A 27379-nucleotide genomic window follows, 5' to 3' on the forward strand; every position below is an offset into this window, starting at 1 on the left:
GAAGATTGGGTTTCCCCGCCGCCTCACTGCTGCTGCTTGTCCGCGCGCGTGCCGCCCGCCCCCCGCGCTGTTGCTGGGGCCGCTTCTCAGCTGAGAAGCGGCCCTGGGGTTTCCCCCCGCGCCGCGCGCGTGCCGCCCACCCCCCGCGCTGTTGCTGGGGCCGCTTCTCAGCTGAGAAGCGGCCCTGGGGTTTCCCCCGCGCGCGCGCGTGCCGCCCACCCCCCCGCGCTGTTGCTGGGGCCGCTTCTCAGCTGAGAAGCGGCCCTGGGGTTTCCCCCGCGCGCGCGCGTGCCGCCCACCCCCCGCGCTGTTGCTGGGGCCGCTTCTCAGCTGAGAAGCGGCCCTGGGGTTTCCCCCGCGCGCTGGCGCGTGCCGCCCACCCCCCGCGCTGTTGCTGGGGCCGCTTCTCAGCTGAGAAGCGGCCCTGGGGTTTCCCCGCGCGTGTGCCGCCCACCCGCCCACGCCGTTGCTCGCGCCTTACCGGGGCAAGAGGGGGAAGACCCAGGGAAGCCTCTGCCCGGCGGGGAAACTCCACCATCTACGCATGCGTGGAAGGGCACGCATGCGCAGATGGTGGAGTTTACTTCCGGGTTGAAAACTCGCGATATAGCGTTTAGCGAACATCGAGATCGCGAAACTCGAGGGATCACTGTAATTTGTAGAGTTAAGTTATTTGTGTTATAAATATGAAAATGAATTCAAATTCTTGAAGAGCTTGTTTTGTGCTTTAGAAATTGACAAAACCTATTCTCAAGTCATCACTGATACTGTTGTAAAGAAGGAAGCTTCCCAAATTACTGAAATGGCAGATGCTCAGGTGAAAACCTGCACAACACACTTTGAAATGGAGAGTGTTCTTACAGAGCAGTTAGCAAAACCTCAACCATTGGTTGCAATAGAGGGATATACTGAAGATGACCACGGACACAGTGATGGCGAAGGCGTATACAGAGAACGTGATGAATTTGTAGTGAAGATTGAAGACATAGAACCACTAAAGGTAAACTATTTTAATTGGAATAATCTGCTTTTTATTTTATTAATCTTATTTATTGTTAAATGTCAGAATGTGTGTAGGTCTATCCTTGTATTGTTTGTTTGTTTATTTATTATTTGTTTATTTATTTGTTTATTTATTTGTTTATTTATTTGTTTATTTATTTATTTATTTATTTGTTTGTTTGTTTGTTTATTTATTTGTTTATTTATTGGATTTGTATGCCGCCCCTCTCCGTGGACTCGGGGTGGCTAACAACAGTGACAAAAAACAGAATGTAAAAATCCAATACTACAACAGCTAAAAACCCTTGTTATAAAACCAATCATACATACAAACATACCATGCATAAATTATAAAGGCCTAGGGAGAAAGATTATCTTAATTCCCCCATGCCTGACGGCAGAGGTGGGTTTTGAGGAGCTTACAAAAGGCAAGGAGGTTGGGGGCTATTCTAATCTCTGGGGGGAGTTGGTTCCAGAGGGTCGGGGCCACCACAGAGAAGGCTCTTCCCCTGGGCCCTGCCAACCAACATTGTTTAGTTGACGGGACCCAGAGAAGGCCCACTCTGTGGGACCTAACTGGTCGCTGGGATTCGTGTGGCAGAAGGCGGTCCCTGAGATAATCTGGCCCGGAGCCATGAAGGGCTTTATAGGTCATAACCAACACTTTGAATTGTGACCGGAAATTAATCGGCAACCAATGCAGACTGCGGAGTGTTGGTGTGACATGGGCATATTTAGGAAAGCCCATGATTGCTCTCGCAGCTGCATTCTGCACGATCTGAAGTTTCTGAACACTTTTCAAAGGTAGCCCCATGTAGAGAGCATTACAGTAGTCGAGCCTCGAGGTGATGAGGGCATGAGTGACTGTGAGCAGTGACTCCCGGTCCAAATAGGGCCGCAACTGGTGCACCAGGCGAACCTGGGCAAACGCCTCCCTCGCCACAGCTGAAAGATGTTTCTCTAATGTGAGCTGTGGATCGAGAAGGACACCCAAGTTGCGGACTTGGGTGTCCTTCTCGATCCACAGCTCACATTAGAGAAACATCTTTCAGCTGTGGCGAGGGAGGCGTTTGCCCAGGTTCGCCTGGTGCACCAGTTGCGGGTGAGGTATCATCCATATGCAGATGATACCCAGCTTTACATCTCCACCCCTTGTCCAGTCAGTGAAGCAGTGGAAGTGATGTGCTGGTGCCTGGAGGCTGTTGGGGTTTGGATGGGTGTCAACAGACTCAAACTCAACCCTGATAAGACGGAGTGGCTGTGGGTTTTGCCTCCCAAGGACAATTCCACCTGTCCATCCATTACCCTGGGGGGGGGAGTTATTTACCCCCTCAGAGAGGGTAATGGATGGACAGGTGGAATTGTCCTTGGGAGGCAAAACCCACAGCCACTCCGTCTTATCAGGGTTGAGTTTGAGTCTGTTGACACCCATCCAAACCCCAACAGCCTCCAGGCACCAGCACATCACTTCCACTGCTTCACTGACTGGACAAGGGGTGGAGATGTAAAGCTGGGTATCATCTGCATATGGATGATACCTCACCCCAGGCCCTTGGATGATCTCACCCAGCGGTTTCATGTAGATATTAAATAGTAGGGGGAGAGGACCGACCCCTGAGGCACCCCACAAGGGAGTAACCTCGAGGTCGACCTCTGACCCCCCACTAACACCGACTGCGACTGACCAGAGAGGTAGGAGGAGAACCACTGAAGAACAGTGCCTCCCACTCCCAACCCCTCCAGCCAGCGCAGAAGGATACCATGGTCGATGGTATCAAAAGCTGCTGAGAGGTCAAGAAGCACCAGGACAGAGGATAAACCCCTGTCCCGGGCCCGCCAGAGATCATCCATCAGAGCGACCAAAGCAGTTTCCATGCTGTAGCCGGGCCTGAATCCTGACTGCTGAGGACCTAGATTAGTCCAGGAGCAAGTATAGACAATAGTGGTTTATAGCAAATAATAATTTTCATCTACACTAAGTATACTATACATACACATGTTACAAGCAGTATCTAAACAAACAACAATTACAACAGGGAAGAAATTCGACAAACACAACGAACACGCCAGCATTATTACACAGGCTCTTAAAGTCCTGGGAGAGGGGTGGCATATCAATCAATCAAATAAATAAATAAATGGATAACAACCAAAGATCATGCTGACTCATTCCTCTTATTGCACAAGCTGGTCAGCTCTTATATTATCACCTTGACATTAAAATACAGTGGTACCTCTACTTACAAACTTAATTCATTGCATGACCAGGTTCTTAAGTAGAAAAGTTTGTAAGAAGCTATTTTTCCCATAGGAACCAATGTAAAAGCAAATAATGTGTGCGATTGGGGAAACCCTGTTTTCTCCCAGGAGATTCCTAGAGAGGCCCCACGGAGGCTTCTCCCTGTCTTTTCCAGTTACAGTTTTGGAGGCTTGGGTTTGTAAGTGGGAAATGGTTCTTGAGAAGAGTCAAAAAATCTTGAACACCTTGTTCTTATCTAGAAAAGTTTATAAGTAGAGGCGTTCTTAGGTAGAGGTACCACTATACCATTAAAATTTCCATTACAATTTGAAAGAAATAAATGAAAGTTATGCTAATTATTTTCATGATTTGTGGAATAATGAACTGGGGTGTTCTTTTCTTGCAAATCAGTGGCAGACAGGTTTAAAATTAAAACTATTTTTTCTCTTAAACAAAAAACTTCAAGGAATATTTAAATTTGATTCCAATTGCCTTGCTATGCAATTCAAGAGTTGGAATGTTAAGTTTGATAGTTTGAGCATGTGCTGCAAAGATGAATTTAGTCTGAAATTCAGAGAATTATTGATTATAGATTTAATATACCATATTTTTCAGAGTATAAGACGCAGCTTAGTTTTGGGGGAGGAAAGCAAGGGGGGGGTTTCTGCCTCTGCTTCACAGTAAACAGTACAGATTATAAACACCGTTTGCTGTCTATTTTTGTACATGTGTGCCTGACCCATAGAAATTGGAGAAATGTACATTATGGCAGTATATGAATGCCAGAAAGTTTTCTTAAATGTAGTCACACTAATTAAATAGATCTCTGAGTTAAACCTTGACTACTGAGTCAAGGTTTAACTCAGCTGCCTTATCTTAATACTAGAGCAGGACATTGTTACATTTTAGACTGTACTTGTACAGATCGTTTTAAAATTGGTGTGGCTTTCTGGAAGTAGAGTTATTATCTGCTATTTAAAAGAAGATACAATACCACTCGGCCTCTTCAGGTCAAGCATTTATTTTAAAAAGCTTCTTCATTTTGTTGTTTAGAACAATAATAAATTGCTAGGAGGCAGAGGCCAAAGGGGGGGGTGGCTGGGTGGGGCTACATTCAATGTATAAGACGCAGCCAAGTTTTCACCCTCTTTTGTAAAAAGGTGTGTCTTATACTCAAAAAAATGTGGCAGTTACTACTTGACAAAGATATGTATTCTCTTTCTGGATATCCCAAATTCTTGAAATTGAGATTGTACTGTATTCATAGGGTACCTAAAGGAATTATTAAGTATCAAAAAAATACATCTAAACCTCTTTTGCAGCAGTAGATTGCCACAACTGTTTTTAATCAATGTTTGAGTGAGCTCTTTGTGTTGAATTGCTTCATATTGCTGCTGCATTCCCAATAGATGGGGGAAAACCTTGGAAGACCAAAAACACCTTCAGAATACACAATAGTTGGTAGCTGAAAAATATAACTAAGTTTGTGTGGCAATGGGGGGGAAAAGAAGAGTTAATTATAAATTAATGTGCAAAGAAACAAGATGAATTGGGACTTCCTGATTTAAAATTATAGTTTATATCTGCCACTTAATTGGCTTGAAAGTATAGGTTTTGCTCAGAAATAAGAGAATTTTATAATCAGAAGGAGACAATCTGAGGTTTGGATTGTATGTTTTTAATGTTTTTTAACATAGTGAAGTTTAAAAGTTAATGTAAATTTTAAGGATTATTAATACCCTGTTCAGAATATGGAACAAACATAAGCCCAGACTGTCCTTGAAAAAGCCTTTAACACTCTCAGGACAAGAACATTTTACAGGAAATAAACAGGTAAAGAAAAATGTTGAACTTATTGACAATTGTTACAATAGGAACATGGAGGATATAGAATGAAATCAAAACAGCAATTAAGTGCAGAGGGATTTATTTTCAGTAGTTTCCATATGCAAAATTAAGAAAAAGATTTAAGCGGTCAACAGAGCATTTGGAATTGAGCAGCAAAAGATAGAATTTCAAATTGAACTACAGTGATCCCCCGGTTATTGCGTCCCCGACCATTGCGAACAGGGTAATTCGCGATTTTTCAACCCGGAAGTCAAAACACCATCTGCGCATGCGTGCCCTTTTTTTCTATGGGCATGCATGCGTAGATGGTGCCCGGCAGATCAGCTGCTGGGCGGCTTCCCTGGGTCTTCCCCCTCTTGCTGGCAGGAGGGCGAGCAGCGGGCATCAGCAAGGAGTTTCCCCACCGCCCACGCAAACTCTTCGCTGCCGCCCGCCCTTCGCCCGCCCACACCGTTCATTCTCGCCGCTTTGGAGCTGAGTCCTGAAGCGAATTCGCTTCAGGACTCAGCTCGAAAGCGGCCAGAGCGAGCGCGGACAAGCCGTTCGCTGGCGCTAGCTCTCGCCTGCCTGCCCGCTAGCGAGGAGCCGCCTGCCTGCCCGCTAGCGAGGAGCCGAAGATTGGGGGCGGCGCGGCTGTTTTAAAACGTCGCCACCGGCATGGGGGACTTGCCAGCACCCCCCGGACCCCCAACCCGGGTTTGGGGGGCTGCTAGGAAGCCCCCCATGCCGGCGGGGACATTTTAAAACACCCGCGCGACTTTCCAATGAGTCCCGAAGACAAACGCGTTGTCTTCGGGACTCATTGGAAAGTCGCGCGGGTGTTTTAAAACGTCCCCGCCGACATGGGGGGCTTGCTAGCACACCCCCGAACCCCCAACCCAGGTTTGGGGGTGTGCTAGCGAGCCCCCCATGTCGGCGGGGACGTTTTAAAACACCCGCGCGACTTTCCAATGAGTCCCGAAGACAAACGCGTTGTCTTCGGGACTCATTGGAAAGTCGCGCGGGTGTTTTAAAACGTCCCCGCTGACATGGGGGGCTCGCTGGCACACCCCCGAACCCCCAACCCGGGTTTGGGGGTGTGCTAGCGAGCCCCCCATGTCGGCGGGGACGTTTTAAAACACCCGCGCGACTTTCCAATGAGTCCCGAAGACAAACGCGTTGTCTTCGGGACTCATTGGAAAGTCGCGCGGGTGTTTTAAAACGTCCCCGCCGACATGGGGGGCTCGCTAGCACACCCCCGAACCCCCAACCCGGGTTTGGAGGTGTGCTAGCGAGCCCCCCATGTCGGCTCCTTCGGCTCCTCGCTAGCGCTGCGGAAGTAAAAACACCATCTGCACATGCGCAGATGGTGTTTTTACTTCCGCAGCGCTACTTCGCGAAAACCCGCTCGTTGCGGGGGGTCCTGGAACGGAACCCTCGCAACGAGTGGGGGGTCACTGTATATATAAATAGTGAACATGTATATATAAATAGTGAACATGTAATAAGTAAAATTTATACACTTATTAAAATTTGAAATGGAAAAAGTTCAAGTAGAAGACTATGGAAGGTTGGACACACCATATGGATGGGTTAGTGGGATAATATGGGATTGAAACGTACACTGTTTTCTAATTTAAAACAGATTTTTATAAAATGATGAACCATTGATATATGTCTCCAGAAAAAATGGTCTAGAATGTATATAAGTACTTAAAAAGCTAACAGAATTTTCATTTTGGTCCCTGTAGATGGCTTTAAAAAAGGGAGTGGAGCCTCCAGCCATTTGGAAAGTTCAAAAGGCTTTGCTGCAAAAATTTGTACCTGAAGTACGAGATGGACAAAGAGAATTTGCAGCTACTAATAGTGTAAGTACAATCATTCAGATTTAACTGTACAGTGGTACCTCGAGATACGAGTTTAATTCGTTCCGGACCTGGGCTCTTAAGTCGAGCAGCTCTTATCTCGAACGACTTTTCCCCATAGGAATTAATGTAAATAATTTTAATTGGTTCCAGCCCTCAAAAAACTCACAAAGTTAGTCTAAATTATGCAGAAAGACATGTTTTTAATGAAGAAATGTACATGTACATATAAATGAATAATGAAGTTTTTTTCACTTAACTTGTAAACTTTCTTAAACTTTTAAATTTACATATGTTCAACTTCTCTGCCACCCAATCCTGTAGGACAGAGGTCCCCAACCCTTTTTGCACCAGGGACCGGCTTTAAGCGATCAAGAGAGGAATGGGTGAATGAATGGACGGAGGGTGGGAAGGAAGGAAGGAAAGAGGGAAGGGACAGGAACAGAGGAAGGAAGCAAGGAAACTTATGAAAGGGGAGAGTAAGAGAGGAATGAGTGAAGGGAGGGAGGGAGGGAAGAAGGTGGGAAGGAGAAAGAAAAGAAGAAATAGAGGAAGGGAAGGTAAAAGAGAGAAAGAAAAAGAGCAAGAAAGAAAGCTGCAAGCACCCCCCCGAGCCCCCCAGGCCGGCTGCAACCTTTTAAAACACGCGCGCCGCTTCGCAGCTGTCTCCTGAAGCCGAACGCGGAAGTTAGCGTTTGGCTTCAGGAGACAGCTCCTTGGCGCTTGTATCTCGAATTTGGGCTTGTAAGTAGAACAAAAATATCTCTCCCCTCCCAGCTCTTATCTCGAGTTGCTCTTAAGTAGAGCAGCTCTTATGTCGGGGTTCCACTGTATTAACTGGTGACATAGTTATACTGTACATGATACCAGTGCAGTGGTTAGACTGTACATGATACCAGTGGCTGGAAACCAAGATACAGTGAATTCTAATCCTTATTAGTAGCTGGCCTACCTTGGAGCAGTCTCTCTCTATCTCTTTCTTTCTCTCTCCCCTTTCCCCTCCTCTCTCTCTTCTTTTCTCCCCCCTCCCCTTACCCACTCAACCCAAACTACTTCACAGGATTGTTATGCGGAAAATAAGAGGAGGAAGGTGTATTAGGTATGTGTACCACCTTGAGTTACTTATAAAGTAATAAATACAGGATTTTTAAAAAGAAACAAACAAATAATGGAACCATAAAACCATGAGTTGTAGTCCTGATTTAAGCATAAAGTCAGTTGAGTGACCTTTGGCCAGTCACACTCTGTAAATTCTAGGTTAATAATAATAATAATAATAATAATAATAATAATAATAATAATAATAATAATAATAATAATAATAATAATGTATTAGATTTGTATGCCGCCCCTCTCTGAAGACTCGGGGTGTCTCACAATAACAGCAATGTAGCAAGTCTGATACATTAAAAGAAATCTAAAACCCATTATTTAAAAACCATATAACACACTCATATCATACATAAATAATATAACCCAGGGGCTCAGCTTCCCCATGCCTCACGACATAGGTGTGTCTTTAATAGCTTATGAAAGGCGAAGGTGGGGGCAGTTCTAATCTCCCAGGGGGAGTTGGTTCCAGAAGGCCAGGGCCGCCACAGAGAAGGCTCTTCCCCTGGGGCCCGCCAGATGGCATGTTTTTTTTGATGGGACCCGGAGAAGGCCAACTCTGTGGGACCTAATTGGTCGCTGGGATTCGTGCGGCAGAAGGCGGTTCCGAAGGTATACTGGTCTGATGCCATGAAGGGCTTTATAGGTCATTACCAACACTTGAATTGTGACCAGAAACTAATCAGCAACCAGTGCAGGCCGTGGAGTGTTGACGAAATATGGGCAAATCTAGGAAGCCCCATGATAGCTCTAGCGGCCGCATCCTGCACAATCTGAAGTTTCCGAACACTTTTCAAAGGTAGTCCCATGTAGAGAGCGTCGCAGTAGTCGAGCCTCAAGGTGATGAGGGCGTGAGTGACTGTGAGCAGTGACTCCCTGTCCAAATAGGGCCACAACTGGTGCACCAGGCGAATCTGGGCAAACTCCCTCCTCACCACAGCTGAAAGATGGTGCTCTAATAGAACAATGGCAAACCACTTCTGGTGGAAGCGGGGGAAACCTTGCCAAGGATTTGTTCTATAGAGTCTGATAATCAGACATGATTGAATAGAAGGAAAAAACCAAGTCTATTTTGGTATAACTTTTAATGCCCTTATTTTTTTAATGGTCTGCCCAGAGCTATATACTTTGGATGGATGGATGGATGGATGGATTCAATCAGTCAGTCAATTTTTTTATTGGCCAAGTGTGATTGGACACACAAGGAATTGGTCTTGCTGCACATGTTCTCAGTGTACATAAAAGAAAAGATACGTTCATCAAGAATCATAAGCTACAACACTTAATGATAGTGCGGGTACAAATAAATGGAATGAATTAATGAATTAAACTTTTCATTATAATTGGGCAGGGTTTATTGAAAATAGAAACATTGTTTTGAAGTAACAACAAAATTCCTGCAGAAGTTATCACTAAGAAGTACGCTTTTAACATGATAGAAACAAGAAATCTTAACTGCACTGGACTATAATCATTGGGCTTATGGAGGTCTTCAGATGATGCTTTATGCCCTCTTTTATACCCCATACTTTAAAAATCAGATGACCGAATCGCTTCATTTTTCCTCCATTAATTGTTTCATTAGCCAGTAGAGGTTGTGTGCAGGAGTTAAGTGCAAAAATCCTTTCAGGGGCTTCTGGCTAAACTCTCAGCAAAGAGTTTAAGAAGTCACAAAGTATATCTCATAGACATTACCTTTTTATCTCATCAAGGAGCATGCCAACTAGCTGGCACACAGCTAATCATTAATAAAATTTAAATTGATTAGGGGTTATATTCCAGATCTACATTTTATGTTTTCTTAATTTCTTACAAGATTATAAACTACTTACAAGGCAAGCATAACACATGTCTCTTTTTCCTTTTAGTATCTTGGATATTTTGGAGATGCAAAATTGAAGTATAAACGAGTTTATGTGAAGTTCATAGAAAATGCAAACAAAAGAGAGTATGTCAGAATATGTTCGAAGAAGCCAAAAAATTCAGTTGTACAGTCTGCGAGGTATTTTCTTGCAATCTATTTTCTCTGATCCTTAGTGTATCTTTTAGTTGTATTTAGTGTGTGTGTGTGTGGGGGGGGGGGTTATTATTAGCTTTAAATTTGTTAAAGGCACATATTGTTTGTAAATTTACTATCTAAAATAATTGTTGGTATTTTATGCTCTGGAATAGTTTCAGATAGAAACCTACCTTCATTTATAAAGAGTTGTTAAAGGCTATAAACCTGAGAGGAGCTGGAAATTTTTGCTTCTAGTTTTCACTCAACCAGTTTCATACTGTATGTGGTTTCAGGAATCAAAGTTTAATCAAATGTGAAAGTAAAAGTTTTTACTTAATTTGCTTGCAAAGGATAGAGAAAGTAAACATAACAATGCTCAAACTTAACTCATGAATTAAACATTTTTTTCCAACCTGCTTCTCAAGAGGTGTTGAAACTACAGTCGAGAAGCAATTGACTATATTTAAAAAAAAACTTTCTGAGAACTATAGTCCCAACATAGGTAAAATCAGGTTTGTAAATGATACTTTTTAAGAGAATCGTCATTGTGGTCAAATCAATTATATTCTGTCCTTGAATCAATACTATTTTCAGGTATATATGTTTTCTAGACAATACAATACTCTCCAGACCACTGTTTCCCAACCTTGGCAACTTGAAGATATTTGGACTTCAACTCCCAGAATTCCCCAGCCAGCGAATGCTGGCTGGGGAATTCTGGGAGTTGAAGTCCAAATATCTTCAAGTTGCCGAGGTTGGGAAACACTGCTCCAGACCAATATTTTTAGGGATTTCTTTCTATTCTCTTTTAAATAAAAACATAGAAACATAGAAGATTGATAGCAGAAAAAGACCTCATTGTCCATCTAGTCTGCCCTTATACTATTTCTTGTATTTTGTTTACTGTAATTTTTGTTTGCTGTAAGACTTTCCTTAAAGGCTTACAGTAACACTGTCTAGACCTTCTTATTAGATGTTTAAACAATTGTCATAATGTACAAATGAGTGAAGTGTGGAAATCTATAAGAGAACTAACTCAAGAAGCAAACTAATCAGCTAAGTTGTATCAATTTGATTTAGAAACGCTAAGTTTGTAACAGTTCCTTTGAATTATTCCAATATATAGAAATGCTCACTGTAAGCCAAGCACGAGTATCACTAAAGTTCCTGATCCCCCAGTGCCAAAAACTGTTACAACAAAAGTTACTTCAGTGAAACCCAAAGCAAAACAGCCAAAGACAAAGGCTGAACCACCACCAAAAAAACGCAAAACGTGGAAAGAAGAATCACCCTCTATGCCTCAGCCACAGAGTGGGGCAGAAGGTAAGTGTCCCTATTACAGAACAAATTATGAAGATCTGGAATTTTGTAGCATTTCCATTGTTGTATTGTCACATTTATTAGTCACATTATATAAGGAGGTTCATTTTTAATCAATTTTAATTTTACACAATCAATATAATATGAAGAACCCTAATGTATATATGGCATTTGTGTCTTTTTTCTACATATAGGGGGGGGGGGGCTCCCTACCACGTTCCCAGTGTCAGTAGCTCCAGCATCTCTAGTTAGTTCTTTGTTATTCCCAGTGACTGCAAAAGATATGTTATATGGACAAATAACAAAACATTTGTTATTCCCAGTGACGTCAAAAAACCAGCCCAATAGCATGGAGCACCTACTGTATTTCTCAGAGTATAAGATGCATCTTTTTCCTCCCTAAAAGAGGCTGAAAATTTGGGTGCATCTTATACTCTGAATGTAGCTTTTTTTTTAAAAGCTTTTTTTTCCAGCCTTAACGATCTATCGATCTTCCCGCCTCTTACTTTGCAGGTTGTTTCATTGTTACTCTCTGCAAAGAATGTTTTCCAAACCCTGCTTTTGTAGGGTTTGTTTCATTGCTCTACTTGTTCCGAATATTTGTTTCCAGCCCTAACCAGGTGCTAACAATGTTCCCAGCTCTTACTGGCTTGCAAGTTCTTTCATTGTTACTCTCTCCAAATAAGTTTTTTTAAAGCCTTAACCAGGGATAAAATAATGTGCTGAAGCTGACCAGACTAAGGACGCTAGCCAGATGAATATCTGGTAAGCAGAGTCTTTTCCCTATTTTCTTCCTCAAAAACTAAGGTGCATCTTATTCTCCAAATATATACATGTATGCTTGTTGCTGTAGATGTAGCAGGAAGTGTCCTCTGATGTCATATTCAGTACAGAGTCTGAAGGCTATATTAATTGCAGGGCTGTGGAAACATTGTTGGTCTTTTTCAATATTTAATAAATGTTTGCAAGAGCATCTGTGCACAGGAAACCAGACAAATTCCTAATTAAGACACTAAAATGTCTTCAATGTAATCTAAAATATAATAAAATGTACGAGATAAAATAATTTTATTAACAAAATATATAACCAGTGGCCATGATGTTATCCAGAAGAACTATAAAATATCAGTGTGAATATTAATATCACAGCTCAGTCATAATTAGAGGAAGAATGAATTCCCCTGCAGAGTCACTAAAGCAATAATCAAAACCATGAAAAAATTACTATTGAGCAATATATTTATATATTTGATATTCTAGACACTGAACCACCAGCACCTATTGTTGCCCGCTTTCTGAACACCAGAGCTATGAAGGAAACATTTAGGAATTACATGGAACTGCTTGTCAGCCTTGCCTTGGATCCAGATACTATGCAGGCATTGGAGAAGAGTAATGGTACAGTTCATTAAATCTCTTACTTGATTGTTTTTAATTGTTTATCAAATGTTTAGAAAAATGTTCTCTTGGTCAGGGCCTATATTATAGGTACAGTGGTACCTCGGTATTCGACCATAATCTGTTCCAAAAGTGTGGTCGAGAACCGATTTGGTCAAGTACCGAATTAATTTATCCCATAGGAAATAATGGAAATGGGTTTAATTGGTTTCCAGCCCCTATTTCCTTTATTTCCTATGGGATAAAGATCTGAGGAAGGGTGGGGGCAGCTGCAATACCGGCAGTTTCGGGGGCTCCTTCTTCCCTTTAAGCAGCTACACCAACTTTCTCCTTCTCGGCGAGGGTGGCTTTCCTTCGAGCAGCAGCAGCGCCGGGAACGTCAGCAGCTTCCCTTTCTCGTGTGACGTTCCCGGCGCTGCTGCTGCTTGAAGGAAAGCCGCCCTCGCTGAGAAGGAGAAAGTTGGTGTAGCTGCTTAAAGGGAAGAAGGAGCCCCCGAAACTGCCGGTATTGCAGCTGCCTCCACCCTTCCTACACCTTTCCGCTCCAAGCTGTAGGCAGTTTTGGGGCGGAAAGGTGTAGGAAGGGTGGAGGCAGCTGCAATACCGGCAGTTTCGGGGGCTCCTTCTTCCCTTTAAGCAGCTACACCAACTTTCTCCTTCTCAGCAAGGGTGGCTTTCCTTCAAGCAGCAGCAGCGCCGGGAACGTCAACAGCTTCCCTTTCTCGTGTGACGTTCCCGGCGCTGCTGCTGCTTGAAGGAAAGCCGCCCTCGCTGAGAAGGAGAAAGTTGTTGTAGTTGCTTAAAGGGAAGAAGGAGCCCACGAAACTGCCTACAGCTTGGAGCGGAAAGGTGTAGGAAGGGTGGAGGCAGCTGCAATACCGGCAGTTTCGGGGGCTCCTTCTTCCCTTTAAGCAGCTACACCAACTTTCTCCTTCTCGGCGAGGGTGGCTTTCCTTCGAGCAGCAGCAGCGCCGGGAACGTCAGCAGCTTCCCTTTCTCGTGTGACGTTCCCGGCGCTGCTGCTGCTTGAAGGAAAGCCGCCCTCGCTGAGAAGGAGAAAGTTGGTGTAGCTGCTTAAAGGGAAGAAGGAGCCCCCGAAACTGCCTACAGCTTGGAGCGGAAAGGTGTAGGAAGGGTGGAGGCAGCTGCAATACCGGCAGTTTCAGGGGCTCCTTCTTCCCTTTAAGCAGCTACACCAACTTTCTCCTTCTCAGCGAGGGCGGCTTTCCTTCAAGCAGCAGCAGCAGCGCCGGGAACGTCACATGAGAAAGGGAAGCTGCTGACGTTCCCGGCGCTGCTGAGTGCCCTCCACAAAAGACTGGGAAACACAACTTTTTAGGAGTCGCGCATTCTGGGTCCCCCCACGAGGGAGGGGGGAAGCGAGGGACGGACGTTTTGTTTGCTTCTGACTGACCAGCTACGAAGGAAAACATTCTACTCCCTCCCTCCCGAAACCCGCCAGCCCAACTGGGACCAAGTTATCTTGTGAAGCGGGCGGCGAGGGAACCCCGTCGTGTTGGGGATCCTGGAAGTGGACTTGGCGGAGGCTCCCCACGCCGGGGACGGCGCCCCAGAGACGGTTGGTGGTGCCCCTCAGCAGGCGGCCGCTCTTGTCCGTGAAGGTGGTGAGGTACTCCATGAGGAGCTGCCGGGATTACATTTCGGATAATGAACAAAAAATTTTCTCTGGCTGTTCGGTATCTGAATTTTTGTTCAGATACCGAAGCAAATTTTTGTCGAAAATTTTGTTCGATATCCGAAATGTACGAGAAAGGAAGCGTTCAAGTACCGAGGTACCACTGTATAATGAATGGAACTTCTGATGCTCAACTTTTCAAGTGTTTTCCAATCTTGACAGCATTGAGATTTATGATCCTATGGCTAGAGATTCTGGTACTGAAGGCCATGCACACAGATTAGGAAGTTGCCAGAGTTGGAAAACACATCTCCAGATAATAGTGGCGGGTAGGCTAATAAGGTCCCCACTGTTTCTGCTCTCCCTGCCACGGTTGTCCCTTCTGCCATACTTTCTGAAGAGATTGCTTTTCTTGGTAACAGACGATAATTTAAATCCTAGCCAACAATCTGCAGTTGTTTGAAAATGGACCCACTTTGAGTGCATAATGCTCAAAGATCTTAGTCTGCTGATAAGAAAACAACGGTTGAAACATTACTTTGAAATACAAAGATGTAAGATACAGAACAGCATAAAAAAGCAGTATTTAAAATATTAAACTACCATTTCAGTTCTCAATACAAAGCCCTGCTTAACTCTAAAACTCTTAGTCAAATTAAGCCAAATCAATTCCTGTTACTCTTAACACAGATTAAAATTTGCAGGCGTATGTATTTTCATTCAAAATCATGAGCAGTACGCATTCAAAAGTCAGGAAATTGGATTTTAATACAACTATTCAGCAGGTGAGAATAGGAAAAATATATGTACGGCACTATATTAACATTTTTCATAAGACTAACTAATAAGATGAAGTCATTAGAATGTATTTGTTCTATATCAAGCTGTTTCCTGAAAATATTGTTGGGAAGCGGCATATTTGGCTTGTTGAGTGCTTTAGATTCATTATGGTTTCATAAACAAATGGTTGCTGTTAAGATTTCCTTCACAGTTCTCATTTGGGTACTCCTTTAAGGCAGGGGTAATTTTCGTAAGGGGTCACAAGAGAAATAGGGACTGTTGTGGAGGGCCAAAGCAATAAAGCTGTGAAGAAGCAAAGGCACACATTCGTGCGCGCACGCGCATGTGCACACACATAAACATACACACAGGAAAAAAATAGCAATCACCTACAAAATAGATGCAATGTGGTTATATTGTGGGCATAGTTTGCACCTATTTACATTTGATTTCTAATTTCTGATTGGTCTCACATGGGTTGGGCAGGGACAGCTAAAGGCCCTGGGGACTATAAAATGCCCAGGTCTGTTTTAAAGTTTTTGAAAGTAATTGTTAGGGATTTAGGGCAAAGTTCATTAGTAGAAAATAATCTATTAGGGAGGTTTTGCTTTCATTTTCTGTGTTAATCATTTACATTTGAGTTCCCAAGAGAATTTTGGCCAAACTAGCTGGTAACTCGGCTATTTGACAATGAAGCTGCAGCGGTTGTCAGAACCTAGCCAACCTGAAAATATCAGAATTGTGGGCTTCAGGTGCAAAGATGAAATAAAACAGCCACTTTTCATATTGTTGCTAATAATATCTTTATATGGTCACCTAGGAATAGATTCAACTTAAGGAAGGTGGCATACTTGATTATGTGTATAGTATTTATTGTCCTGCATTAATTGTTCCTTCTGGTTTCGTATTTTGTAAGTAGGTTGATTATAGATTAATAAATCTCCGAGTTTAAATTATCTCTGGTGACTGTGTTAACATGCCAGAGCAATTTTCCTGGCCAGGGTATGTAACTGCCTTACTGTCTTATAAGTTTCTGTTCTAAATCTGTTTGCTTGACCTCTGATCTAGTCAGCATCATGCAGTGGGCCATTGATGCAACATATCTTCACTGTTGCAGTAAAACAAATTTTGCAAAAAATCTATTCACACTGTATATTGAATTAAAATAACAGAACATTTTAAAAATATTCTGGCCCGAAATATGTATTTGGGACATAACTACAATTGTTTTCATGATTATTTGCTAATACATTGATTAAATAAACAAGCATTTATTAATTATTTTAACTTATTTGAATAATCATAGAGCCACAAGACATAACACATTCAGTAAAAGGCATCTAATGTGTCTCCATTTTTTAGATGAACTGCTTTTGCCTCATATGAGAAAAATTGATGGCATGTTGAATGACAATAGAAAAAGGCTGCTTTCCAAATTACATATAGAGCGACCATTCAAGGTACTGATAATTATATCTCATTCATAGTTTGCCACTGTTTCATTAATTCTTTTATAGAAATTAAAAATTAGTGGAGCAAAGCAAATAAACCTTTTTTAAAATTTATGTTCTTTATTTTTTCTGTTCTTTTCTTTCTTTTATATTTATTTTTCAGGTTTCCAACGTTTTATTAGTTTATCAAAATATAAAATACAGAAGTACAAAGAAAAATGAAAATAGCAACAGCACTTGGACTTACATATCACTTCATAGTGATTTACAGCCCTTTCTACACAGTTTAACGAATCATCTTATTTCCCCCTAATAATCTAGATTCTCATTTTATTGACCTTGGAAGGCAGAGTCAATCTTGAGCTAGTCAGGATCAAACTGACTGGCAGGTGGCAGAGTTAGCCTGCTGCATTCTAACCACTGCACTGCCAGTGGGAAAATAAGGGAAGAAAGAAAAGTGTAGGATAAAGGGGGGAAAGAAAAGAAAGGTACTGTACTATGTTCTGACTCCTTATTCTACTCCGGTGCAGTAGAATAAAGTAATAACATAAAACCTCAACTTTTTAGTTTTATATGATAATGTATACTAAGCATTTCTGTAACAATAAGCCTATCTATAGTAATTATCAAAACCCAAAATCAAAGTTTTATTTATTCTGTATTTCTAATTTGCTAGTTCCTTTGAAATGTATTTTCAAATAAATGCAACATAGGTCAGTAAGTAGAACAGAAATCTACAATTACGTTTGAAACACAGTTGCTTCCAGAAAATTTTCGGAAACTGGCTAACAGAATTTTTTTTGTGCAGATTAGTTTTTCTTTAGCTTTTATACTGTATTTATAATGGACAGTTGAGTCCATAAGAGAGATTAACCTTCTCTTCTAGTAGTGGTTTGATAGTTCCTACTGCTACCTACTATTTTCCAAGTGGAATCTCATATAACAACACACATTGGTGTGTTAAGAATTTTTATAACCAGTGTTTCCTTCATGACAATTAAAAATGCAAAAAATGCAATACGTAATGTCATTAGGGCAATCTCTTAGCCATGAAACATGGAAGTGTATGAGTAACATTCATTTCTACTTTCCTTTTGGGGACATATCACAAGGGAAAAACAATATCAAACTATTTAAACATTTAGAATGGAAAAATTCCAGAGCTGCCTGGATAATTATGAAACAGCTGTTTCAAAAAATAATTTCAAAAGAAAGTACAGACCACAAGATGGCACCGCTCTGTTTACAAATAGAGTAATTCAGCCAGTATCTCAGAAGAGAAGAAAGAATAATGGATGGACGGATGCATGGTCGGACGGACAGACAGATCACCCCCCACCCCCACTATATTTTAAATTACAAGAACAGTAGGAAGACAGTACAGGTGCAACTTGTGGCCACAATTGAGTCCAGTTGTTAAGTAGATTTTGCCCCATTTTATGACCTTTCTTGCCCCAGTTGTTAAGTGAATCAGTTAATAGCTAGTAACACAGTAGTTAAATTAATCTGGCTTCCCTATTGATTTTGCTGTCAGAAGATTGCAAAAGGTCATCCCATGATCCCAGAACACTACAGTCGTCATAAATACAAGTTGCCAAGTGTCTGAATTTTCATCATGTCACCATGGGGATGTTGCAACGGTCATGTGTGAAAAGTAGCCATGTCCCTTTTTTTCAGTGCTGTTGAAACGTTGAACAGTCACTAAACGAACTGTTGTAAGTCGAGGACTACCTGTATTATTTCTTCTTGCATATTCCGCGACATTAATATAATACCTGAGATTATACACTGGACGTCTGAACTAATCTGAGAAAATAAAAGAATAAGATTTGATTTATATGCACCACACAGAAAAAAGGAAGGGGGGGGGGAACAGGTTCCTGGTTAGACTGGTATTTGTAAGTAGTCTCCTTGACTTACAACAGTTTATTTAGTGATTGTTTAAAGTTACAACAGCACTGAAAAAATTGTCTTATGACTTTTTCACACAATCATTGCAACATCCCCATGGTCATGTGATCAAAATCCAGGTGCTTAGCAACTGACTCATATTTATGACGATTGCAGTGTCCCAGGGTGACCTATGAACACCCTTTGCAACCTAACAAGTAAAAGTCAATGGGGAAGCCAGATTCAATTAATAACTCTGTTACTAAATTAACTGCTGTGATGCACTTAACAACTGTGTCAGGAAAGGTCGTAAAATGGGACAAAATTCACTTAACAAATGTCTCACTTAGCCATAGTAAGTTAGGGCTCAATTGTGGTTGTAAGTCGAGAACTCCCTGTGATTCTACTGAAATAAGTAGAAATAAGAAGTTTCAAAAGCATGTATTCTTTGCTTCGTTTGCATGGATTTCTTCTAGTCTCAATAGAAATATTGGTAAACAGCTGTTTTTCTTTAGTCCTTCTGCATCATATCTGCTGCAGAGGTCTCCATAAGTTCTGCTCACTGTTTTTAAAATGACTCCAAAATCTCTTCAGTAGTTGAAAAGATTGGCGTAATCTGACTCTGGAGCATAAGACGTGCTTCATTTGTGGGTGTGGATTTTCTCTAAGCCTGTCTGGCATGTAGACTGGCCAGTTGTGAAAATCATACTGTTTTCAGCCTGCAAATTTACAGCATCCTTTTTTTTAAAAAAAACCACATTAATGAGGCATACTTTATAATTCTGTTTAATAGCTAATCTTCTGATTTTATAACTTCTTTTTAAGGCTGCTTTGGAATGTTTTCCTGAACTGACAGTAATAACTCGAGAGTCTAAAACAAAAATGGGAGTGAATGCAGTTTCTAGAATCAAGATGAATGGAAAAGCTTATAATAAGAAAACACTAAAAATTTCCAAAGCAACCACAAAATTAGCACAGGTATGTTTGTGTAATATTTGTTTCTGCCACATTTCTGATGGAATGTTGATCTCAAACTTTTCTTGATTATCTTGAGTGCATTTTAATCAGTAAATTAGGAACTAATACTTTTCCATTCTAAAATTTAAAAAATTAAATTACCAGACAACAAGTTTTAAAAACCTTGAATTTTCTTTGTTCTTTAGTTTTTTAAAGCGAGAGAAAGGTTTTTTTAAAGATAGCAGTTTCTTGTGATTGATGAAGAACAGTATATTGATGAAGATTCTTAGCTATCCAGGTAGAACTGTCTGGATGTTGACAATTCCAGACATGGGAACTGGACTTCTTGTTGGTTAGAAACATTTCACTGCTTATCCAAGTAGCTTCTTCAATCTGAACAAATTGGTTAGGAGGATATATGTCCTCTAGGGTAATATCATTTTACCCTAATCTGATTAGGTTTGTTAGGTAAGTAGGCAGAGTCATTGGGATGCAATGTTCCAACTCCTAAATCCCTGAGTGAGTCCTTAGGTGTGCCCTCCCTGATGAACTTGTGGTCTTAATCTTCTTGAGGACTGATGAAAAAGCAGCATAAAAAGTGGGGGACAGGTTGTGTCTGAAACCTCCACCTCTCTTGAGGTGGGGTTTAATATAAATGGATTCCTTCACTCCTCTCTCAAACCAGCTATTGGGGATTTAGGGGTTGGGAGATTTGTATCCCAACAACTCTGCCTACTCACCTAAAAATCTTATTTAGATTAGGTGAAAATAAAACCCCTCCAGGATATATATATATGGGGTCTCCCTAACCAACTTGCTCAGACTGAAGAAGCTACTTGGATAAGCAATTAAATATTTCAAACCAACAAGAAAAAGAAGTCCAGTTGCCATGACTCAGCTTCCAGATACCCAGGAGGATGGGCCAGTGTCCCTAATAAGTAAACAAGACTAGAATTCCTTTGTAAAGGTCCTCAGATGTTCTAAACACACCTTAGACCAGGGAATTTATGATTTTTTAAAAAATATATATAGTATTTAGTGCAATATAAAAAAGTTCAAATAATTTTTCTACGGACCACCAAAGTTTTCTCACGTTCAAAGGTTTTCATAACTAGAGATGTTAGAGCAATTGGTCTGTAGTCATTCAGTTCCTTGATGGAAGGCTTCTTCGGCACTGGGGTGATAGTAGAGCGTTTGAAGCAGGAAGGAACATAGCACAACTCTAGTGATTCGTTGAAGATTTGGGTGAAGATGGGGGCCAATTGGTCAGCACAGGCTTTTAAGCAAGAAGGAGTTATCTTGTCTGGGCCTGGTGCTTTTCCAGGCTTCTGTCTGTGAAATAGAGCTTGCACTTCCTTTTCTGTGATCACTAGGGGTTGTAAACCCAATGGGCTGGGTTCAGTTGTAGAAGATTTGGCTGCTGTTGGTATGTCTGGGATGGAGGTTGTGGAGATAGGTGGTTGTAGTTTCTTTTCAAACCTGCTGTAGAACACATTCAGGTCATCTGCCAGTTGCTGTTTTCCTTCAGCTTGGGAAGGTGGTTTGCTGTAATTGGTGATGTTTTGGAGAATAATAATTAAATAATTATTAATATCAAGAAACGTAACTTTATATAGTTAATGGGGTGGTTAATAAATATTTGTTTCTGCAGGAATTTACCATAGATCCAGAAAAAATATCTTTGTGTTCTTTGTATCATTCACTCCATCATTACAAATACCACATGTTTCTCAGATGCAAAGTAGAGGTGAGTCTTTTTCTAGTTTATGATATTATTCATTCTATTCATTAATGCAACAGAATCTAAACTCAATTAAAAATCAGATGAAGATACACTATTTTCACAAGATATTGATTAGTTTTGTATTTCATGAATCAAGCTTTACAGACTGCAAAAAGAGAGCTAGTTTGGTGTTGTAGTTATGGCATCAAGCTACAAATCATGAAACTCTTGAGTTTTAGTTTTACATTAGGTACAAATGATTGGGCACTTTGGTTCAATCACTAACTCTCAGCCCTAGAAAGTTGCCAATGTCAAACCATTTCTGACATCACCCAAGAAAACTGCTAGGACAAGTCCAGGCAGTTGACAGGAATCAAATATTGATTCAAAAAAAACACCACACACACATTATGTCATGGTAACACGAGATACATAATGCTTATTAAACCTTAATGAAGGTAGATCTCTGAGGCAAGGTAGATTAACAGAACTGAAAGACATTACTTACGGTTTTATTGATTCCTATGTGTTTATTACCTTAAACAATTCTGGATAGTGTGTAAATCTAAACTGGAATGGAAATTTAGCACCAGAGAAAAGAGTATATTTTTAAATATCTGTTGACACTTCAAAAGTTTACAGCTGGGGATAATGAGAGTTGTGATGTAACAAGATCCATTAAAAAAATTGGAGATTCTATGGTAGCAAGTATTGTAATAGCTCATTAGAACATGAGGAAGATCATTGAATAACCCTGAACTTCATTTATACTAAGGTTACCTCTGTCACTAAAGTATGTGCAATATACAATCATAGACCCTAGAACAGGGATGTCAAACTAGCAGCCCGCAGGCCAGATGCATGCTTGCGGAGACCACGCCCATCTCATCTCTGCAAATGGGAAAAATGTTGCGAAACATCACATGATGGTGTTATACACTCATAGACCCTAGGACATGGGTGTCAAACTGGCATCTGCAGGCCAGATGCATGCTTGCGGAGACCACGCCCACCTCAGCTCTGAAAATGGGGAAAATGTTGTGAAACATCACATGTGATGTGGCAAGTTAGACACCCGTGCCCTTGGAGAATGCATGCATACATACTCGAAGTTCTAGGAGAAATAATAGAAAGCTAACTGTATGTCATTTAATTTGTTCTCTCAATAGATTTCTTCTGTTCAAAAAAAGAATGCAGATCTAGGTCAAGAGGAAATTGTACAGCGCTGCATGAAAAATATAAAATGGATAGAAGATCTCTTTGAGAAGTTTGGTGAACTTTTGAATCATGTTCAGCACAAATGTTGCTAACAAATATTAATCCAAATGTGACTCTTTTTTTTGGTTCTGTTCTACTCATCAGAATAAAAGAAAAAGCTGATAGGCTGATCATATGCCAAGCTTTATTCTAGGTCAAAAGAAATCATGGTATTTTGGATTCCTTGGATTCTAATAAGAAAAAAAAATGCTGCCAAGCAAATGGTACTACAAACAAACCTGCATTTTTAACTTGGAGAATATTTTTTTCCTATTTTCTAAACTTTTGTTTTGAAATAACTTAGGTTTATTTTTGACAAATGATCAAAGCATGTACTTATATATATTTTGACTATGATTAAAATAACTTTTTAAATATCATGCCTTTTTTTAAAAACTCTGAACACTAGGAAGTGTCACAGTGATGGTAATTGTGACTGAGCTAAAGTAGAGTCTTGAACATTTTGCAGAGAAATCTTAATAGAACAAGAATTACTGTGTGTGAATAATCTCCATCAACATTCAAGAATACCATTCTCCTTTTTGAACTCCAATTACTGATGTTATATTCGGGAAACAACATGGATTTGGTGCAATCCTATGACTGCTATTTTGTGACAGATTATATTATAATAAAAACAATTACCTTAATTATTTTCCCTAGGTCTTGAAGAAAGACATATTTTTCTTTATATTTGTGTCCTTTATTTTTCCCTTTTGGAAGGAAATCAATTGTACATTTTGAAAGGAAATCAATTGTACACAAATAGTTGTATTTTTCAGAGGAAAAGTATTGTGGCTTAAAATTGTTTCATGTATCCTGGTAATACATTTCCAATTGTTTTCTGGTTCATTTTATATATTAATTTCATATTGTAAAGTATGTATCTTGAGATTATCTTTGTTTATCCAGGTTTGCTTCAGTGTTAACCATGAATGAGACATACTAGACTTCATAAGTTTGCTTTATGTATGTTTATATTGACAGATTGCAACTTATTTTCTGATAAAATATGATTTTTGTTTAGAACTGCTTGATTAATAGAACATTTCAATAAATAGCTACTACATTGGTCTTCAGTAAAGTGAGGATTAGCAATTCACCAGGCTATATGCAGTGTTGAAAACAATTGAGTTTTTTATTTTTGTTATTTAGAATTGGTAATGGCAGAATTGTTTGTTTCTTGGTGCCTTTTCAGAGTCTCAGGCATCTTTTGTAAATGAATTTCTCTGATTATTTTTCAGTAGGAATCAGTAATCCCACTTATGGTAAATTACAAATGGACTACACTTGCATCAATAGGAAAGGGTTTTTTTAAAAAAATTACTAACAGAATGCCTTACCTCAGCCATTGATTTAATATGCGCAGGACTTGTTATTTAGATTTTGTGAAAGTGAAGATCCTGTACTTCCATCAAATAATATATATAAAACAATTCATTTCTCTTTTCACTGCCACTTAGTGCCTTAATTTCAGCCAAGAAAGCAGGTTTCCTCATTTACTAGTCAACCAGGACGTGATGTGTAGCATGATGTATTTTCTTTAGTTATACATGTGTTCATGCACCTTAGATATGTAAAATGCAATGAAGGGCTGTGTTCGTGAGCAATTAAACTAGGATTTCAAAATATCAAAAGACAGCAGTTTGTTATCTTAATGTGTATGTTATCTTGGACAACCTGTGTATTTTCAAAATATGTTTTCATGTTATTGGAAGTAGCATTCATTTCATTCCTCTGATGGGTTTGGTAAAAATAAATTGGTCTTAAAGATTCTGTTACTGCATTTGACTTGAAAAATGTCAAGTTGTGGTAGTATAACTCTAAAACTAGAGTTAACGCCTTGTGCTAAGACTAAGCTGAAACAAAGAAAACTACCAATATATTATGGCCTAGCACAATATGTTAATTCAGTCCAAATATACTGTATTTCCACTGATCCTATGGAAAAGTTAAAGATACATAATTATATATTAAGACTAATTCTTTATTTCCTGCTTAAGAAAAAATTGTCAAATGCATCTGATTACTGTACAAGCAATAAACCAGTACTACTTGAAAGTGGGAACATAGCATATGCACGTTTACTGGAAATAGACATACTTCATTGTTACTTTAAAATTGCAATCTTATATTCATCTAGATACATGTCCCATTTTTATAGGACTTTTTATTTTACCAGATCAGTAGGACAGCAGTATAAGACTACTGTTCTGTATTTTTTTAAAGAATTGAACTATTTTTTCTGGTATAGATGCACTGGCCTACTTATTTGGGACGGGTATTCCATATTAATTTCTAAAACACCAGAAAGTATGTCAATTGAAGGTTTATAATGTAATCAAAAATAGTTTTTATACCATCAAGTTAAAACATATATTGAAAAAGGGTTACAAATAGAAGATGTAGATGGAATATGACTTGTTCGTCAATTATAACACATACTAAACTAACAATTAAAATAACACAATGGACTTAGTTGATAAAACTTTAAAAACGTGATTTTTAAAAAATATTTCAAAGCCCTATCATTTCACTTCTCACCAATTCTTAAGCCATCTTTGAAATTTATACCCATTCAATGAACTAAAGATATTTTCAAGTTCTAATTTCAGACTGCAATCTTACAACAGTCTCTTCAACTTTATTAAAACCAATTAGAACTTACTATTGGTTAATCTATAACTATACTGCTGTGTTGGATTTCTGTTTTAATTTTAAGTGGCAACTATCAAAAGATGGGTGAAGAGCTGCTCAGGATTATGGAAGTAAATATACATGTTTTTGTGTTTTAATCAATCAGATCTATTAAAAAGATTCTCCCTTCAATTAATATGACCTCAGTGTTTCATGCAGAGGCTTAATACAATATTTGAGATTGTTACAAATTAATTTATGCAAATTATTTACGAGATTTGTTGAGTTTTGTCATGGAAAAGAATATACATTTTGAAAGACACCTATTGCCTTGTGCCATATTTTGGGAATAAATTTGTGGTGAGGACCAAAAATGTTTCCTGCACTATCGCTCACAGTCATTGAACTTTTTGTGAAAATCATAGTAAATTAAATTTCCAATATTAACTGAAATATATAAAAACTTGTCATAGTAGATGCCACAGCATTTGTTTTCTGGTGGCATTTTAAAAGTGCAACCATTTAGAATAACAAATGCAAGGACAAATATGTAGCAACAATAAATTTTATTTTCATTCACTTATTCAAATTTAATTTTTGCAAAGCCTTTTATTTTTATCCACTTCTACATTTGAAGCATATTAGTTAGAGATTTAACATTTAAGTACAGTCCTTATTCTGAAAAAAAAAAGTTCAACATTCCTTCTTTAGAGAATTTTTAGCAGTCACAAAAGTAAAGTAACAGTGCCTGGCCTAAACATTGAAATCACTGAGGTTTGATTACAAATTAATCTTTTAAAAGGGAGTTTTTCTGTTTCAACTGAAGAACTATTGGTAATAATAGGTATTGTGCAAGATCAAAATAGCTATGTTCAAAAAGAACATATTATCCTAATTTCAGTTTGTTAAACTCTAATATTTGAATTTGCCCTCCAATATAATTTAGCGTTTGGTTACCATGAGAAAAAAACAAATCAATTGATGTTCTGTATAAAAACTATTACGTCATTATTTTGACATTTCAGCAATCACTGTTTTATGTTCTGAATTCTATAAATGTGAATTACCTGATGTTGTTTATTCCTGATATCACTTGTTTTAACAGAAAATGGGTGTACAGCCTGCTCCATCAAAACGCAGTATAATTTTCTTTTTCCTTTAATGGTATATGGTTAAAAAAAAACCTCAAACTGTCTTCCAATAAATGGTTGTCATAGAGAAAATATTTTTAAATATTTAAATTTGTACTACTATTTAAAGTAATTTAAAAAAAACGAACAAGCCAAAACTTAGGAGACTGAAAATCAGTTTATAGTCATTTATGATTTTGTTGCTGACAGTGTTTCATGTCATATATTTTACATACTTTTTGTTTATTATTATACAGTGCACATATTTCAATAATCTCTTCCTATTTAAGTTAATGCTCACAAATGCATGGTAATCCCTATCCTCTCTCTACTTCAAACATGTAGGCTAGGATTAATAAAGGATATTTTCTAGCCAGTTTTCACGTGGTCCACAATAATGTACAGACTGGTGACTTTTTCATAATTTTTGTATTTTTGATTTGTTGTTACTAAATTCATTAAAGTGTATACGTGTTTTTCAAAATACTGGGTAGTCTTATTGGTTAATGTGGAATAATTGTAATATCTGAGATAAGTGTGCTTTATTCATTGGGGGGGGGACCTTGCTATATGATGGTCAAGTTATTAATTTACAGGACTTATATGGTTACCTATCTCATGCAGGCACCAACAATACATCAATAACCCATAGTTAAAAACCACCCCTCCAGTGACAGAACCAAACAATCTCATAGCTAAACTCCTATTCTAGCCCAATGGTTGAGCCAGGTATTCCATCACCCTCTGGAAGGCTAAAAGGGTAGGAGGTCCCTCTGATCTCCAGTGGGAGGCTACTTCAAAGGACTGGAATGGCCATTGAAAAGATACATCTTTAAGGTCCTATTAGATGGCAATATTTAAGCAAGTGCATCAGTAGTGGATTTCACTTACCTGTTCTGCCCCAGCTACAAACATAGCAAAACAGAGTTTGTTCAAACTTATTTTAATCAATAACCAACTACTAATACCTTAATAGAGGGGACACATACACACACACAAAGTTAAAGGCAGTCTTCCTGCAAAAGCCCAACTGTTAATTAATTGTCATTAACAGTTTGCATAAGTTCAGAAAGTCTTAAATCATAGAATAGCAACTAGTCTTTGATAGCTCACAAAGTTTGGCAAAATGCCTAGAAGTTGTCTTCCATAAACAAACAG

General features: G+C 39.4%; 1 protein-coding gene across 1 annotated transcript; it reads left to right on the top strand.

Moving 5' to 3' along the window:
* Window positions 1-700: 700 nt before the first annotated feature.
* Window positions 701-26705, top strand: QSER1 (glutamine and serine rich 1). Its single transcript, XM_070762316.1, has 9 exons — window positions 701-1000; window positions 6820-6936; window positions 9912-10045; window positions 11169-11365; window positions 12623-12760; window positions 16539-16636; window positions 19343-19495; window positions 21126-21221; window positions 22367-26705. Exons 1-9 carry the CDS (start codon window positions 803-805, stop codon window positions 22505-22507), a joined length of 1272 nt encoding a protein of 423 aa, XP_070618417.1. The 5' UTR covers window positions 701-802; the 3' UTR covers window positions 22508-26705.
* The last annotated feature ends 674 nt before the right edge of the window (window positions 26706-27379 follow it).

The sequence above is a fragment of the Erythrolamprus reginae genome, chromosome 1, assembly GCF_031021105.1.
Source record: "Erythrolamprus reginae isolate rEryReg1 chromosome 1, rEryReg1.hap1, whole genome shotgun sequence".
Taxonomy (NCBI): Eukaryota; Metazoa; Chordata; class Lepidosauria; order Squamata; family Dipsadidae; genus Erythrolamprus; species Erythrolamprus reginae.

Coding starts and splice junctions, on each gene's coding strand:
- QSER1 (XM_070762316.1), top strand. CDS start 803: ATGGCAGATGCTCAGGTGAAAACCTGCACAACACACTTTGAAATGGAG. Junction 11,366..12,622: donor GCCACAGAGTGGGGCAGAAG/GTAAGTGTCCCT, acceptor TTGATATTCTAG/ACACTGAACCACCAGCACCT. Junction 19,496..21,125: donor CAACCACAAAATTAGCACAG/GTATGTTTGTGT, acceptor TTGTTTCTGCAG/GAATTTACCATAGATCCAGA.